General features: G+C 34.8%; 1 protein-coding gene across 1 annotated transcript in view; it reads right to left on the bottom strand.

Moving 5' to 3' along the window:
* Positions 1-2,658: 2,658 nt before the first annotated feature.
* Positions 2,659-15,116, bottom strand: part of LOC126970474 (tetraspanin-2A) — a 33,124-nt gene continuing 20,666 nt past the window's right edge. Inside the window, exons 2-5 of the mRNA XM_050816406.1 lie at positions 8,012-8,209; positions 5,780-5,956; positions 4,865-5,050; positions 2,659-3,333 (exon numbers count right to left, since the gene is read on the bottom strand). Of these exons, the coding sequence (XP_050672363.1) occupies positions 3,253-3,333; positions 4,865-5,050; positions 5,780-5,956; positions 8,012-8,209 (642 nt within the window). The 3' untranslated portion in view covers positions 2,659-3,252. The remainder of the gene's footprint in view (positions 3,334-4,864; positions 5,051-5,779; positions 5,957-8,011; positions 8,210-15,116) is intronic.

The following is a 15,116-nucleotide window of genomic DNA, read 5'->3' on the forward strand; positions in this document are numbered from 1 at the left end:
TTTTAACATCCTGGGTAAACAAATGGTAGAATACCACTCGCCATTAACACTCTTTTGAACTTGAAACTTCCAATTCTTCGTGTAAAATTCTCTGAAATTGGCTCATACCACTCCCGAATAGTCCTCGAATTGTCTCATAGGCAATCCGCGGGTTTTCTTCAATTAGCTGCTTAACAGTAGCCACATTATTTTCGTTGACGGCAGTTGAAGGCCGCCCTTCACGAAATTCGTCATTTAAAGAAACCCGACCTCTCTCGAATTCAGCAAACCATCGCCTCACGGTACTCAAGCGAGGTGTTTCTCTCCCAAAAGCATTTTGAAGACGAGCGGCACAGTCTTGCGGAGGGAGAGAACTTTTAAAATCATAAAAAATCGCTCTAAAATCATTTCGACTTAATTCCATTTTCGTTGCGTACGTAGAACTTTGATGTGTGATAAAAATAATTGACAGATGATTTCCCGCCAATTGCTTTTTTATTACTAAGAAGGTTGCAACGTCTCAAAAAATAAAACATTCGAAATTCAAATAGTTCCGATTAGCTAGAAGTGCAAAACTTTTACTGTGCCCCAATGATATTATAGTGTTAAAAGAGGTGCGTACTTTTAAATATCATTGGTGTGCCCAATGTAATATGAACATGAACTTGCAATGAGGAACATGAACTTGTAATAATCAGTTCATGAGACTACGAATTCGACTAGTTTGTATAACCCGTTATTTTCTGTTACTTTTATGTAATGGATCGAAACACAACACAAAGATCTGACGTTGATGTGTTGATTCAGTGCCGTCCTTCCATTTGCAAGCGATCCCTTAATGTGTTTGTTCATGATTTGTTCGAAGAAATGAACAGTTTCTACTTTTATGAGAACATAAATATTCGTTTGTATTGAAATATTATACAGACAATGTTTGTTCAATTATTTGTGAATAATAATAGTAATGATCAATTGGATTGAGGCTCACTGCCACCCGAGTTTATTTTTATTTTAAGCATTGTAGATATTTATATTCTACTAGCTTTTACCCACGACTTCACCCGCGCGGAATAGTTACTTTGGGCAGCATTTTTATTTTTTTAAATACTTTGCCAATACTACACATACAAATTGCTGCGGTTAGCTATAAATTCCCTATTTTAACACACTTTTATAAACTACTTTATTTTGTTTTCCATCCTTTACTAAAACATTTTGCGTGTTTGATTATTCGTAAGCACGACACATGGTACATATTTTTTTTTGTTTTAAAATATTCCTGAATCATTTAAGCGTTCTAGTTTTGTACCAATTTTAATCAAAATCGGATTCCTAGCCTAGGCGGGAAAGCGTGACTTTGCTTGGAATTCCATAATATGAACTTTTATCTCCTATTTCAAACCAAAACGGGTCGAAATTTCAAAAACGCTAGAACAAATATTTATTTATTTCTTATCAATTGCCTGAATACAAAGTTTCACGGTGTCATCTTTGATAATGACAAACTTACATTAAAACATTCCACCCCCTATTAACCCCTGCAAAGCTCTTATTCGCGATAAAAAGTAGCCTATGTCCTTTTCCAAGTTCTAGTTTATCTTTGTACTTAATTTCATCAAAATCGATTCAGTGGTTTAGGCGTGGAAACGCATCAAATAAACTTCCATTCACATTTATTTTAGTAAGGATAGCAGTTCCGTTGTATAGGAGATCGGTTTGCTTCAGTGACATTTAAGTTTAAGTTTTCTAGGTCACTACAACAAGGATTGAAAGGTCAGCACAGGTCCTGGAATATCTCATGTTTTGGAAGGGAGCACGGGTGACGTTGCCAATGAAATGTTTCCTTAAGAAGCGTTGCTAGATCGTTGCAACATGGCAAAGGCTGACATCAGTCATGAATTAATATCTCATGCTTTGAAAGGGATCATGGAGGATGTTGTCTTTTAAATAAATTTCCTTGAAAGGCGTTTTCTGGCTCGTTGTGACATGGGTACAAAGCTCGGCAACGGTATTGTATTTATATTTTATGCTTTCAAAAGAAGCATGGGTGATGTTGATAGTTAAATAAGTTACCTTAGATGTCGTTTGTGGGTCCTTGTTTTATGGATACAAAGCAGGACACCGATCTTGTAAAAATATCTCATGTTTTGTTGAGTGGCATTTCTAGGTCGTTGCAACATGAGTTTAAAACTCAAAAGTGCCGATATTTTAATAATACCTCTTGGTTGGTGTACAAAGTAAATCCATCGATCATCAATATATTATAAATATTGCTTAGTAGATAAAAGTAATTACCTATAACCATGTGTTGCCTTCAGTAAGGCAGTACGCGTGTAACCATTGATAGGTCCGGTCCTAGTTACCATTAACCATTCGTCTATAACCATTATAGGACTGGTCCGTGTAACCATTTTAGCCAATTAATAGTAGAGATCCGCTTACTCACAAGTAGAACCATTAATTATAGTTATTTAACAACTGTCATAGATTTATTTTGTACCTTAAGTAAATAAATATTTTTACCATAAAACCAATATATATATCTACCCCTAAGTGCACCCCTTTTCAGTTGGAATGATTTTTATAACCTAAGGCATAGGTTGGAATTCTACATAGATATGCCATGATATGAAATTAATTCAAATCTTCTTATATTTGAGAGGGCAATGAGACAAATGATTAAATAAAATAAATTTATTCATATTTCATCTAGATAAAATTCTTAATACAAAAGCGGTGGTTACGTCAAAGAATATCCATTATTTCTTACGTTCGAAAAATAAAGTACTTATGTGAATGTTATTAATATGTTTGTAGCGACAGCGCGACATTGAATAAGATAGAATTACACTTTGCAAGAGTTTGACAGCATCAGCGTTATCAATTTTAATTCAAACAATTCTGTTGAAACAGCAGAAACTGTTATTTACTGCAATACTGATTGATATTCGCTGAATGTATCCGAATTGGATTTTAAACTCTTTGACTGTACTGTGTTTTATCTTAATTCTTTCATATTCATAAAATATTTCCTTACGAATTACAAATAATATGAAAAATTCTATGTAACTAATAACATATTATGATTTCAAATAACATACACAAATACAGGAATTCTTTATTAAAGGTGTTATTTAATAAAGAGAGACCAAGAGAATTGATTCTACTTTGTCTTTCCCAGTTCATCTGCTATTGGTGGCCAGATTACCTAATTAACTATGGCCAAAAGCTAAGTAAACAAAGATTAGGTCTAAATATATAGATAAAAAAAAGTTAATTCTTGTACGCTATCGATTCTTCTTCTTCCTTTTTGACCGCTTGAACGAGGACTAAAGACATTACAGCATTCACGACCTGTATATTAAAACATGAACTTGTTTATCATACAATATTAAATCAAATATTAAATCCATAGAGTAAATTATTATATTCATTGGTTGGTTAACTAGAGCATTATGTCTTAACAAATTAGTTTGTTTGTAAAATTTCAAAAGACTATATCTATAAAGTACATTTGAGAGTTGAAAACTAACATAATTCCATAACGTAGGCAAAAGATTTTCTTTAGCTCGGGGATTTGGTGTGGGACTTGTCTTGCAATGACTCTCTGGCTGTTTCTTATATGCAGGCTATTTAAACTGAAGTTGTTGCGTCGACTGCCAAAAACAGCTAGCGGCATAAGTAATAGTTTGGGGAAAGCTTTCTTCCATTTAATTACAGTATACAGTATTGATATGATCCTGTTGCTGCAGAAAATTTGCGAATTCTGAAAAAAAAAAACGACGAGTTTTTTTGCCAGAATTCTGAAGAGACCGAAACAAGTGGAAATCTGAAGGTGCAAGATCGGGGTTTTATGGTGGATGCATAAACACCAGCCAGTCAAACGTTTGAGTTTGAATGAGTTGCTAAATATATGCGTTATCGTGGTGAAAGAAAGCTCTCTTTTTTTGATCAATCCCAGCCACTTTCTCTCCACAACTCATTAGTTGTTGGCAGTAAGGATCCAAATCTATACTTCGGTGGTAAAACCTCAGAGTGAAAAATACCTTCTAATCCCACCATACACACAGAATCACCTTATTGCGAGATATCCCAGGTTTTTCCCCAGCCTTTGAACCCTGACTGACCGTTGACCATGGTTATTGGGCGTTCTTTTCGTACTTTTCATCATCAGCTCTTCAAATCTCTTCAATCAAGCCAATCAAGCTCCATTTTTTTATAAAAATGGCGTCCTTTTTATCCGTAACTGCGCAAACAGAGCGAGGTGCAGCTTTGACATCAAAATTAACGAATTGAAAACGCTTTAACAACTCCTACTGATTAAGTCATCAACGCTATAAACTTTTTTCGTGCCTTGCGTTGCGTTACTTATTTTTTTTCAGTTCATTGTTTCTATTTTTGAAATGTAAACCTTGTAATCTCATCAAAACCAGCCAGATAAATTTTTTTTGATCAGAGATTCTACTACAGTTTATGCATCATCATCATCATCAGCCGGAAGACATCCACTGCTGGACAAAGGTCTCCCCCAAAGATTTCCATGACAATAGGTCCTTTGCTGCCCTTATCCAACGTATTGCGGCGATCTTGACCAGATCGTCGGTCCATCTTGTGGGAGGCCTACCAACAAGTTTATGCATACCGTATGCGAAAAGCCTTAGGTTCGGAGATTGCCCAAAGTACTCTAGCCTACTGAGTAAGGGTACTAGATATTAGAGCTACTGGAAACGCAAGTGCTGGTCATTTATTTCGGTCACCGCATATCTCTAGCTATACATTGCAGAAATTCCAACAGTACTCCTGGTCACTTCTTATTACTGTATATTAAGTATGGTAGATTTAGTTATTGGCATTGTTATTTTTTATAGGATTTCTAATAACTTACACAAATCATGCAGGACGCAAGCACAATACCGGCCAGCCAGCTTGTCTTCCCCTCCAGGTACCAGGTGAGCTCATCAACGCACCCATGAAAATAGGCGTTACCAGTGACGGAGTCCCGACATTCAGATGGCAGCGGTTTGTTCAGGTTTATGAAGTCCATTGGACCATCAGCCCCACAGCAACCGATCTGAAACATTTTACGTTACTTTCTATTGCTCAAGATGTCTGGAGAATTGTAAAGTTACGAGTGCTGAATAAGACACAGGTCTGGCCATAGTTGGCGTGATTCTCTAATATATCGCCATGTAAATCTAAAGATCTAAGTCTGGTGCTGCTATATACATATATGTATAGCACCACAAACCACAGGCTTAAATGGCATAACAAAAATAATTATTTTGTAAAAGTCTACGCAAAAGACTACTACTACTATTATATAAAGCACCGACTCATCGCAAATGACTGAAATTTATACATTAGGCAATAGATATGTTTTATGTTTCGAAAAAATCTGACAATAGACCATAACATATCGTTTAAAGGAGTAGGTGTATGTTTATATAATTTGTTTAAGATTATAATTAAGCGAAAACTACGGTTATATATAATATGATAAAAATGCTTTGCATTAATTGCAAACTATATCTATCTAAGATTAAGGATTGGTCTACGATGTGCTCCAACTAGATACTTCACCAAGTTGAGGAATGAGCTTCCTTGTGCGGAGTTTCCAGGACGACACGGGTACCTTCAATAAACGGACAGACTTTCTGGAGAGTTCCCAGAGATTACCTTATATTATACTTTTATACCTGATTACATTATACATTATACCTGATACGTCCATGGTATGAAACGTTATGTTGGGTGCGTATATATTTTTGCCTAGTTGGCTATTAATTGTTAAAATACTCACTCCTTCTTGTACCATCCTGAGGATCTCCCGACTGCCATCGTGTTGTGGGTTATTCACGAGTCTTAAGATAACATCCTTGATTAATGGTTGGATGCTGGAGTCATACGTCGAGAAGTCTAAGACAACACAAGCACCGACTAATCCAAACACAAAAAGGATTCCTTGTGTCAAAATAAACTGTAAAAAATAACATGCTTAAAGAAGTTGATAAAGTGTTAACAAGGCATCATGCCAAAGAGGATGTAAATACTTTGTAATAAGTGCTGCCTAAGTAAAAAATTAAATTAAGTTGAGTATGAAACGTGCAGTGATTTGATATAAGTTTGAAATTGTAATTACAATAATATTGTGGCGATGCAGTATAATCCGGCTCAGTTTGAAAGCGAACAGTTGCTTAAAACATAGTGGATTCCGGATCTCCTTTGTGTATAAGATCATAGTCATCATCTGTCAATCAGCCAATTACTGCACGTTTCATACAAACGAGTGAATCTCATTATTCTTGGAGTGTTTCGCTAGGCTGCATCATGCTTTCAAATCAAATCAAATCTTACTTATTCTTACTTAAACTTTATTCATGTGGGTCAAGGACGTCAACACTTAAACGTCAAAAGTTGTTTTTTTTTACATTTACCACCACTTCGGAAAAGGTTTGAAACTCATTGCCTCTTAAAAGAGGTATTGATGTTAATTTAAAAATTAACATCAATAGCTTCATCGTTTTACAAATCATTTAAATTACATTATATTACTATCCAATAGGTACTCACAAAATGATTGAAAATGATTTAATTATATTATAAACTTATAAAACCTGATGCATGGATATTGTGTGCGTTATTTTCTTACTAGCTTGCAGGTAAGACCAATATAAAACCAATCCGAACCTTACATGATTATACAAATTTTACATAATTATGACTACTTAACCCCTACAGAAACTATTTACAAAGAAACGAAACTATTGAACACTACTCAACTTTACAACTACTACACGTGCATACTTATATATAAGATAACTCATAGACTCATGAGACTCAAATACAACATTCACAACTAAACACAATATCAATAAATATGTATTACGTCGTGCCAGACACCTTATTAGAACCAACTATGTTAAAAATAATATAACATTTGCAGGAGCACAGCTATACAATAAGCTTCCGAAAACTGTTAGAGAAGCGACTTCGCTCAACATCTTTAAAAAAAAAGGCTGATATATCATTTACAAACCAATGAATAAAAACATCTTATTAATATATTAACAATAAACTATATCTTGTAACTTGGACCACCGCCTTAAAAACCGAGCAAATTCGTCTCTTATTCACTGATTTTATGTTCAGATGTAAGTGACGACTGTCTTAATGAGAAAATAAAGTTCTTTAAGCCGAAGGGTTCTTAAAAATAGTAAGCAAGTTTGGAATTGAAGATTATATCATGCACTTTTCAAGTTTCGGTTCCCGTTTTCGCTCCCGTTCCCAACATGTTACATGAATCTTATTTTGAGGAAGATAGCTATGGCAAACTAAACCTACTATTGGTATAGTTTTAGCTCATTGACGTGAATTTAAGTTTTTCACAAATCTCGCGGGAACCATGGATTTTTACCGGGATGAAATGTAGCCTATATTCATTCCCAAGCTCTAGTCTATCGCTTTACCAAATTTCATCACAATCGGTTCAGTAACTCCGGCATAAAACGTAACAAACAAACTAACATTAATAATAATAAACTAATTCGAGTCCCGATAAAGTTTTGCTGTTTTTCAAATTTTATTTGTGTTAATACACATTCCCCTCACTTCTAGGATTAATATCCTAGAAGTGAGGGTTATCACTTTAAAAACATAACAAATTGTTTAGATTTACAAGAGCGACATCTCATGTTAATTTCCTAATATGCAAATATTGGCGTTGAGCATGTTATCAATTGTAAAGTAGATCCTACAGGATTTTATAACGATGCGACACTCGAACGGTTAGCTAGCTCAGTTGGTTAGAGCATCGGCATGGAACGCCGTAGGTCGTGGGTTCGAGTCCCGCGTCGTTCATAAAGTTTTTCAAATTTTATTTGTGTAAAGAAGTGAGGGTTATCACTTTAAAAACATAACAAATTGTTAACATTAATAATTTTAGCAGGCATTTCACTCAGTATCAATGCATTTGCAGAAAATTTCAAATTGAAGCGTTATTACTTAAAAATCAATATATCAACAACATACTCACTGCGTATAATAATTGAATATTTTCCATCAAAGCGGAACCACATCCAAGGAAAGCCACCGCCATGATACCGAGTGCCCCAATCAGAATGATATATATTCCAATGAAGTATTTCTGTAATTCCAGTATCCTCATCCATTCATTGAAGCCGGGCTCGATGCAAATCCATAAGCAAAGAGCAAATATCGACAAACCAAAGAGCTGAAATAAAACGAATAGCGGTTGAGTTCAGCTTTAATATCTTCACTATAACATGCTAAAAGTAAATGTTAAAATTCATCTGTTTCGAATAGTCTTATAAAATGTTGAGACAAGTAAATTTAATTGAAGTAGGCGCTATTTTGCGGAAATCTTGCATTGCATTTAGAAATAATCATCCCGACAAGTTACACTTCGCGAAACATTTAATTGATACAGGTCACTCACTCGGAAACAATAATAATTTTAATATTTTACATACATGTGAAAAGGATTCCGCTTACATGTGTTAGAAAAATTAGAAATAATAAAACACAAAATTAACATGTTTACATTGTTGAATGAACAAACAAATTTGGTCGCTTCATCATTGTTACATATCTCTTCCGGGGATAATACGTCACAATAGCCGACCAATCAGAGCGTGCCAACTCGTGCGACGAGGGTTTACCGCATCATTCATAACGTTTATACGTTATGAATGATGCGGGACTCGAACCCACGACCTCTCGCGTTCCGTACGTTGTGTGTAATGCGTTTGTTATAAGTCCCAGAAGTGAAGGTTACCATTTTGAAAAATAACTAATTGTTTAAATTTAAAACAGCGACATCTGAAGTCAATTTCCTAATATGCATTTGCATTTGCATATTAGGAAATTGAAACCCTAATATTTATTAGGGTTGAGCAAGTCAATTAATCAACTATAAAGTCATTGCTTGCGGCGGCGTCTGATGCCGGGTCGTCTCCTTCCCTTAAATATGTGCGAACGGAATGATGGCTGGTCCATGCGTCAACTCGTGAACGAGTCGACGCATGGATAGTTAATAAATCATTGTATTTGCTGGATGCAATTACTAATTGTGACAGTAATCACGACCACCATGTTCACAAGATATCCTTACACAAACAATTTATTCAACCTCTTAAAAGTTGATGCATCCAATATACGATAGTTTATTTTTGTACAGTTAATTATTTAACACGGCTCATATATTTGATGCAACACCTTAAATACTTATTTGTTATGTATATTACAGCCATTGTAAAAGTATTAAAATGCCGGATTGCGTAGTTAGACTTTGTAAAAATAATACTGCAAGAAATAAGAAAAACACAGGGATCACATATCATCAGTAAGTATTTTGTATTTTATTAACTTCAATGTAAAATAACACGAAGCGTATGTTACAAAATTTAAAAGATGCCATTGAGTGTCAAGATGTCACGCACACAAGCATCTAATAGTTGCTATAGTAAAAAAGCTATTGTTCTTAGGTAGTGCGGTATTGTAGTTAGGTAGGCGGAGACCAATCCTTAATCTAAGAGATTAATATTAAATATCAGTACTACCGGTATTAGAGAATCAAATGATATTGGCATAAATTTTATTCTTTGAAGTATTACAAAGACCGATTAGTTGAAGGATATCAAGAGCTTTTGAATTCGTAATAATTGATGGTGGTTATGTATTGTGTTCCTAATTGAGCTTACCACAGATATACAGAAGCTGATCCTATATATAACAAAGGCAGATGATAAAGCTACATTGTTCAATGCCAAAGTTAAACTGAGACTATATCAAAATTTAATCACTAGCAAGGGTTCCAAAATCCATTTCAGTAGTCTCGCCTTGTTATTTGAGTTCAGATTAGGCCATTGTTAATGTAATATTATTTCATCCGGTTGTATTCATTTTAGTAATAGTAGTTCATATGACTGTACATGACGAAGGGCTTTAAATACGTGTGTGGGTTTATGAAATGTGCTAATATCTACCCACATATAATAAGCTTGCATGATGCATTCAGGAGCTACATATCATAACGTTTTATAGCCAGACACGTAGACATAAAAAAAGAGTGTCCGTGTAATCTTTACGCGCGATTGAAGTAAAACTTACTTATAATTAACTTAAGGAATAATTGACAGATACATATATATTCTCTTTTTGCTTATCTGAAAGCTAATAGACAAAATGTGTTATTTTCGTTTGCCCTTGTTTGTCCCACCTATTCTAGGATATCCACTTTATAACAAATATTCTTAAAAAGTTGAAAGGCAAAAAGATTTCATTTATACGATTTAATATATACTTACATTAATTAAAGCCGTGTTATTGATAAATAATTGAATAAAAGTAATTAAATTATTAACATCACACATATCAATATGACGTTATTATTTTTACCTGTCCGATGGACGAAGAAAAATTAAAACGTCGGAGATTTTCAGAAAAGATTACTCAGCAATTTGAAACAATTTTTTAAACCATTAAATATTATAATGGTTAAAAATTGTTACTATTGACTTTTTTCTGCCAGAAGTACTAACGTGAAATTACTTCCGTCACAAAAATACCCCCCCCCAGAGTTACCCCCCATTTCACGCCTAAAGAAGTTTTACTTCAAAATAACCTGCCTGTCTGTCTGTTCGAGATAAACTCAAAAACTACTGCATCTATCATCACGCTGTTTTCACTAATGGAAAGCGTGGTTCTCGAGCAAAGTTGTAGTAAATAATTTGTAAAGATTTTCTACATATTTTTGTATATATTAATGGTATTTATTGGAGGTGTCGGAAAAAAATAGGCCGTCTGGGAGCTTTCAACGAAAACGCTGTCCCTTTGATATTTAACAAAATAATATTTGGTAGAGTTGTGTATCTTATATAGGATATCACCAGTGGGAGGCTCCTTTGCACAGGATGCCGGCTAGATTATGGGTACCACAACGGCGCCTATTTCTGCAGTAATGTGTAAGCATTACTGTGTTTCGGTCTGAAGGGCGCCGTAGCTAGTGAAATTACTGGGCAAATGAGACTTAATATCTTGTCTCAAGGTGACAGGCGCAGTTGTAGTGCCGCTCTGAATTTTTGGGGGTTTCAAGAATCCTAAGCGGCACTGCATTGTAATGGGCAGGGCGTATCAATTACCATCAGCTGAACGCCCTGCTCGTCTTGTCCCTTATTTTCATAAAAAAAAAACGATAACATACTATATCCGTTTTGATTTTTTTTCTATTGACAGAACAGCGCCTTTCGGGGCAGCTAGTATTAAATATATATAATGCAACTGGCTAGAATGGTTTTTGTCAAATATTAAATATTCGAAAAAGAAAACAAATAAGAACACTTTAGAATTTGTTGTCTTGCAAAGTTTTAATATAATAAAGTAGTACCAAAACTACCTTAAATCAAAAATTAGTTTTTCATATTGAAGAAATTTATTTTGATTGCGTTTCTATTAATATTGTCCAATATCAAAAAACCAGTCCTGTCAACACACTACATAGTGAGAAATAAGTATTATATAAATAATAAAAAACAATAACTTAACAAATAAAGGAACTGACATTAAAAATACTATTCCAAAACAATAGATATACTTAATATGCACTAAAAAGGAAAAATATAATTGCGAATTTTTACACAATCTAATAATTCTAATTAATTAATCTAGTAACAATTATTATTATTTTTATTATCGGTGTCCTCCCGCCGCGGCCCTACCCTCGCCAATCGCCTTGTCACGGTTGCTCGTGCGACACAAGCGCATCTCACCTACAGCTCTGTATATAAAGATACAAACCTACCTCGGTTGACACCGACTTACTTGTAGCAAACTTATACTTAGACTATTATGTTTTTCTAATGGATGCCATTTTTAGATCTCTACAAATGCAATGGGACCACACAGGTAGCACCAGCTTTCATTTAATAAAAGAAGTATGAAAATCGGTTCACCCAGACGAAAGTTCTGAGGTAACAAACATAAAAAATTGAGAACATCCTTTTTTCAAGTTGGTTAAATTTTTTTTTAAGATAGCCCCCTAACCAATCAATGTTTCATGCTCATCTCTAAAATCTTTTACACGAGTTTAACACGTGTTGAAATAACAGATCACTGAAAAGTTATAAATTTCATCGAACTTCCGTTCGGATATATCAGAGAAACAGATCGAATATATCATTAGTTTCAAAAGAAGATAATTTGTGTGGAAAGTTCTTGATAATTCTTGATAAATTGACCAGTAGTTTAGCCGATATGCAATAAAGATAAAACAACGCATGAGATAACCAGTAAAGAGATGTCGGGAGCTAAAAGTTTTATAATCTCATTAATGCTGAGAGCGCAGCGTCAACTTATATTTCGTGTTAGTGTGCAGGTCGAACTTTGGTGCGAATTGTGTTAGGGCTGATTACACCGCATTCTACGTACTCCTTACCTCACAATCTGCAGTTGTGAATTGGATTAATTCTTTCATTGTATGCAAACATAGTTTTAAATAGATAGTTTTTATTTTGGAAGTGAAATCTTCGTTAGCGGCGTTGAGCATTTTTCTTGGGATGGGTATAAAATGTTAAACTCGCGTCAGGACACGTAGCGTGATCGAAGTTATGGATGAAATATTTATACTTCTAAGTAATTATAGTTCGGCTATTTCGACTTAATGATCATACGGTCATTGGACCAGTCATGGTTGAATCATTGTAATTGCGAAGCCGAAACACCGCGAGGTCGAGGGATAGAAACTCAGCTGTGAAATTTTTATAGTTTTTATGAAAGTTGGTTCTTCTAAGAGATAAACTTTTTAATGTAAAATAATTGTAATAGTTCTGAAGTTTTAAATTTTTTATGTAATATAAATTGTCATTATTGTGTACGATAGCGCAATAAATGAATATTGTATATAACACGGATCGGAAGGTAGATTAATATTTGCGTGGCTCACACAAAACTTATACATAATATACAAAAGTCTCAAGAATGTGCGACCACTGTAACTATGAACTAAGGTAATTTGTAGTTTTTATGTAGGTATATTATATTATGAGCCACTTGAACTTCGGATTCGTCCACAATCGCACTGGCTTCAGCTAAACAGTCCGTAAATTCCTCTATATTCTTACTATTATCAACCGGCATATAAATATTAAACTCGAGCCTACAAGTACACGAATTGCCTGAATTCTTTTGTTTGACCACTGCACGGGTACAACGTTGGAAAATATTTTCTTATTCCACATGATAGCGAGCCCACCGTATGGTCTTCCGCGAAGTATACCCTCCGAAGAGTCCACGGACGACTTCGCTACGCAGCCTAATGATCTATTGATGGAGTCCACGAATTTCAGGTCGTGCTCCATAAGCCAGGTCTCTTGCAGTAATGCAGCGTAATCGTTCTGTCACCGTTTCAACATTTCCAGCCTCATTAGATCTATATATTTGTGTAATATTATGGAAATGGATTAAATTAAGTTGACTAAGTACTTCAATATTAAATTTATCAAGTTCTTGCCATCTCGTCTCGAACATTTTATTCAGCATGGTAAATGTCAGCTGCGTGTAAACTAAGGAGATAAGACAAAGGCGCCTTTGAGTAATCAAGCCAAAAAAATTAGGTTAAGTTTGGTGAACAACAAGCGGTGTGTACAACTTTATCTTTCGTACGGAGATCGCTATCTTCGCATTATTGTGTCCTACAAAAACCTTTGTCGAGACAACACAACTCGCAATCCATTAAGACCCGACGCAAATGACGCGGAAACTTGATTCGTACGTTTGCACAGTTTGTTGCGGAAAAAATCATATAATTCTCGGGTTTGTGCCGATGCCATTAATGCTCGGATACACTGGTATACGCTCTCGCGATGATAAATTGCACGATCAGTGATCTTCGAATGAACTAATTTTGAAATAAAGGAAATAAGCACCCTATTGTGATCGATGTGATAATTCAATTAAGAAAAAGACTAATTATTATTCAAAATTGTTTTTAATTGAACACTTTTTGGTACCTATTTAATTTTATGTTCCTAAATACTATTTAATCTTTTCTCTAGGAGATAAATATTATTTTTCGAAAATCTCTTCGAAAAATTATTCGGAATGTATCAAGAAATGAAGCAATGAACTCCTATTTTTGTGGTCTTTTCAAAATAAAATATGTTTCGTCACTCGTCCCCTCAAGTAATAGACATATTTACCAAATTTATATTATCATTTCATTGGTGTCCTTGGATTTAAAAAGGGCTCGGAAAATATTATGAAAGTTTAAAATAATATTTTATTTTTATTGAACTGATCAATAATATTTGTATTTGAGTCCGAGTAAACACTCATTCAGACTATTATTACAAACGATAGCAAAAAAAATACAACTATAGCCCCGCGTAATGCCTTGGCCTGTCATAGTTCGGCTGAATGTCCAACATGTCCCGCCCAAGACTCTCGAGCCCTGTCTTCACGACGCCAAAAAGCTTAGCCAATTGGCAGTCGAGAGCTACACCATTATCTTTCGACTTTTGAGTACCACAGGGACGCCTTTTTCTGCCATCAAGCAGTAATGTGTAAGCACTAATAGTTTCTTTGGAGGGGGTCACAGTTAGTGAAAACTGGGCTAATGAGACTAAACATCATATGTCTCCGAAGGAACGCAATTGGTTGATGTTTTAGAATCGTTAGCGGCACTGCATTGGCAGGGTGTATCACACACCATAATGCTTGTCTCGTAATTTCTCATAAAAAATACGAAATCGAATGAATCTCAACATATCGAAATAGCATTTATTGGCAGCTCTGATCCTAACTTATGAATATGTAATGAACCTTATAATAAAGCACATAAAAGTGAAAGAAACAAACTCAATCCGCGTAAGATTTCAATATCTGCTAAACAGGTTTTAGCTAAAAGAAAATGCGAAGGAGATAGTGAGTGGCTTAATGTGTGTGACGATGTCAGGTAGCTTCCTGCATTATACGTCGTAATAATATAAATACCGTAAAGACACAAAATGCGAATTTACGACGAAGCCGTGAAGGAAACATAAATTATTTACTCCAGTTTTTCTTTTATGGAAATGCTGAAATATTTTTTATGGTATATACGAGCATAAATAAACTGGTGGATC

Source organism: Leptidea sinapis, chromosome 21 (assembly GCF_905404315.1).
Source record: "Leptidea sinapis chromosome 21, ilLepSina1.1, whole genome shotgun sequence".
Classification (NCBI taxonomy): domain Eukaryota; kingdom Metazoa; phylum Arthropoda; class Insecta; order Lepidoptera; family Pieridae; genus Leptidea; species Leptidea sinapis.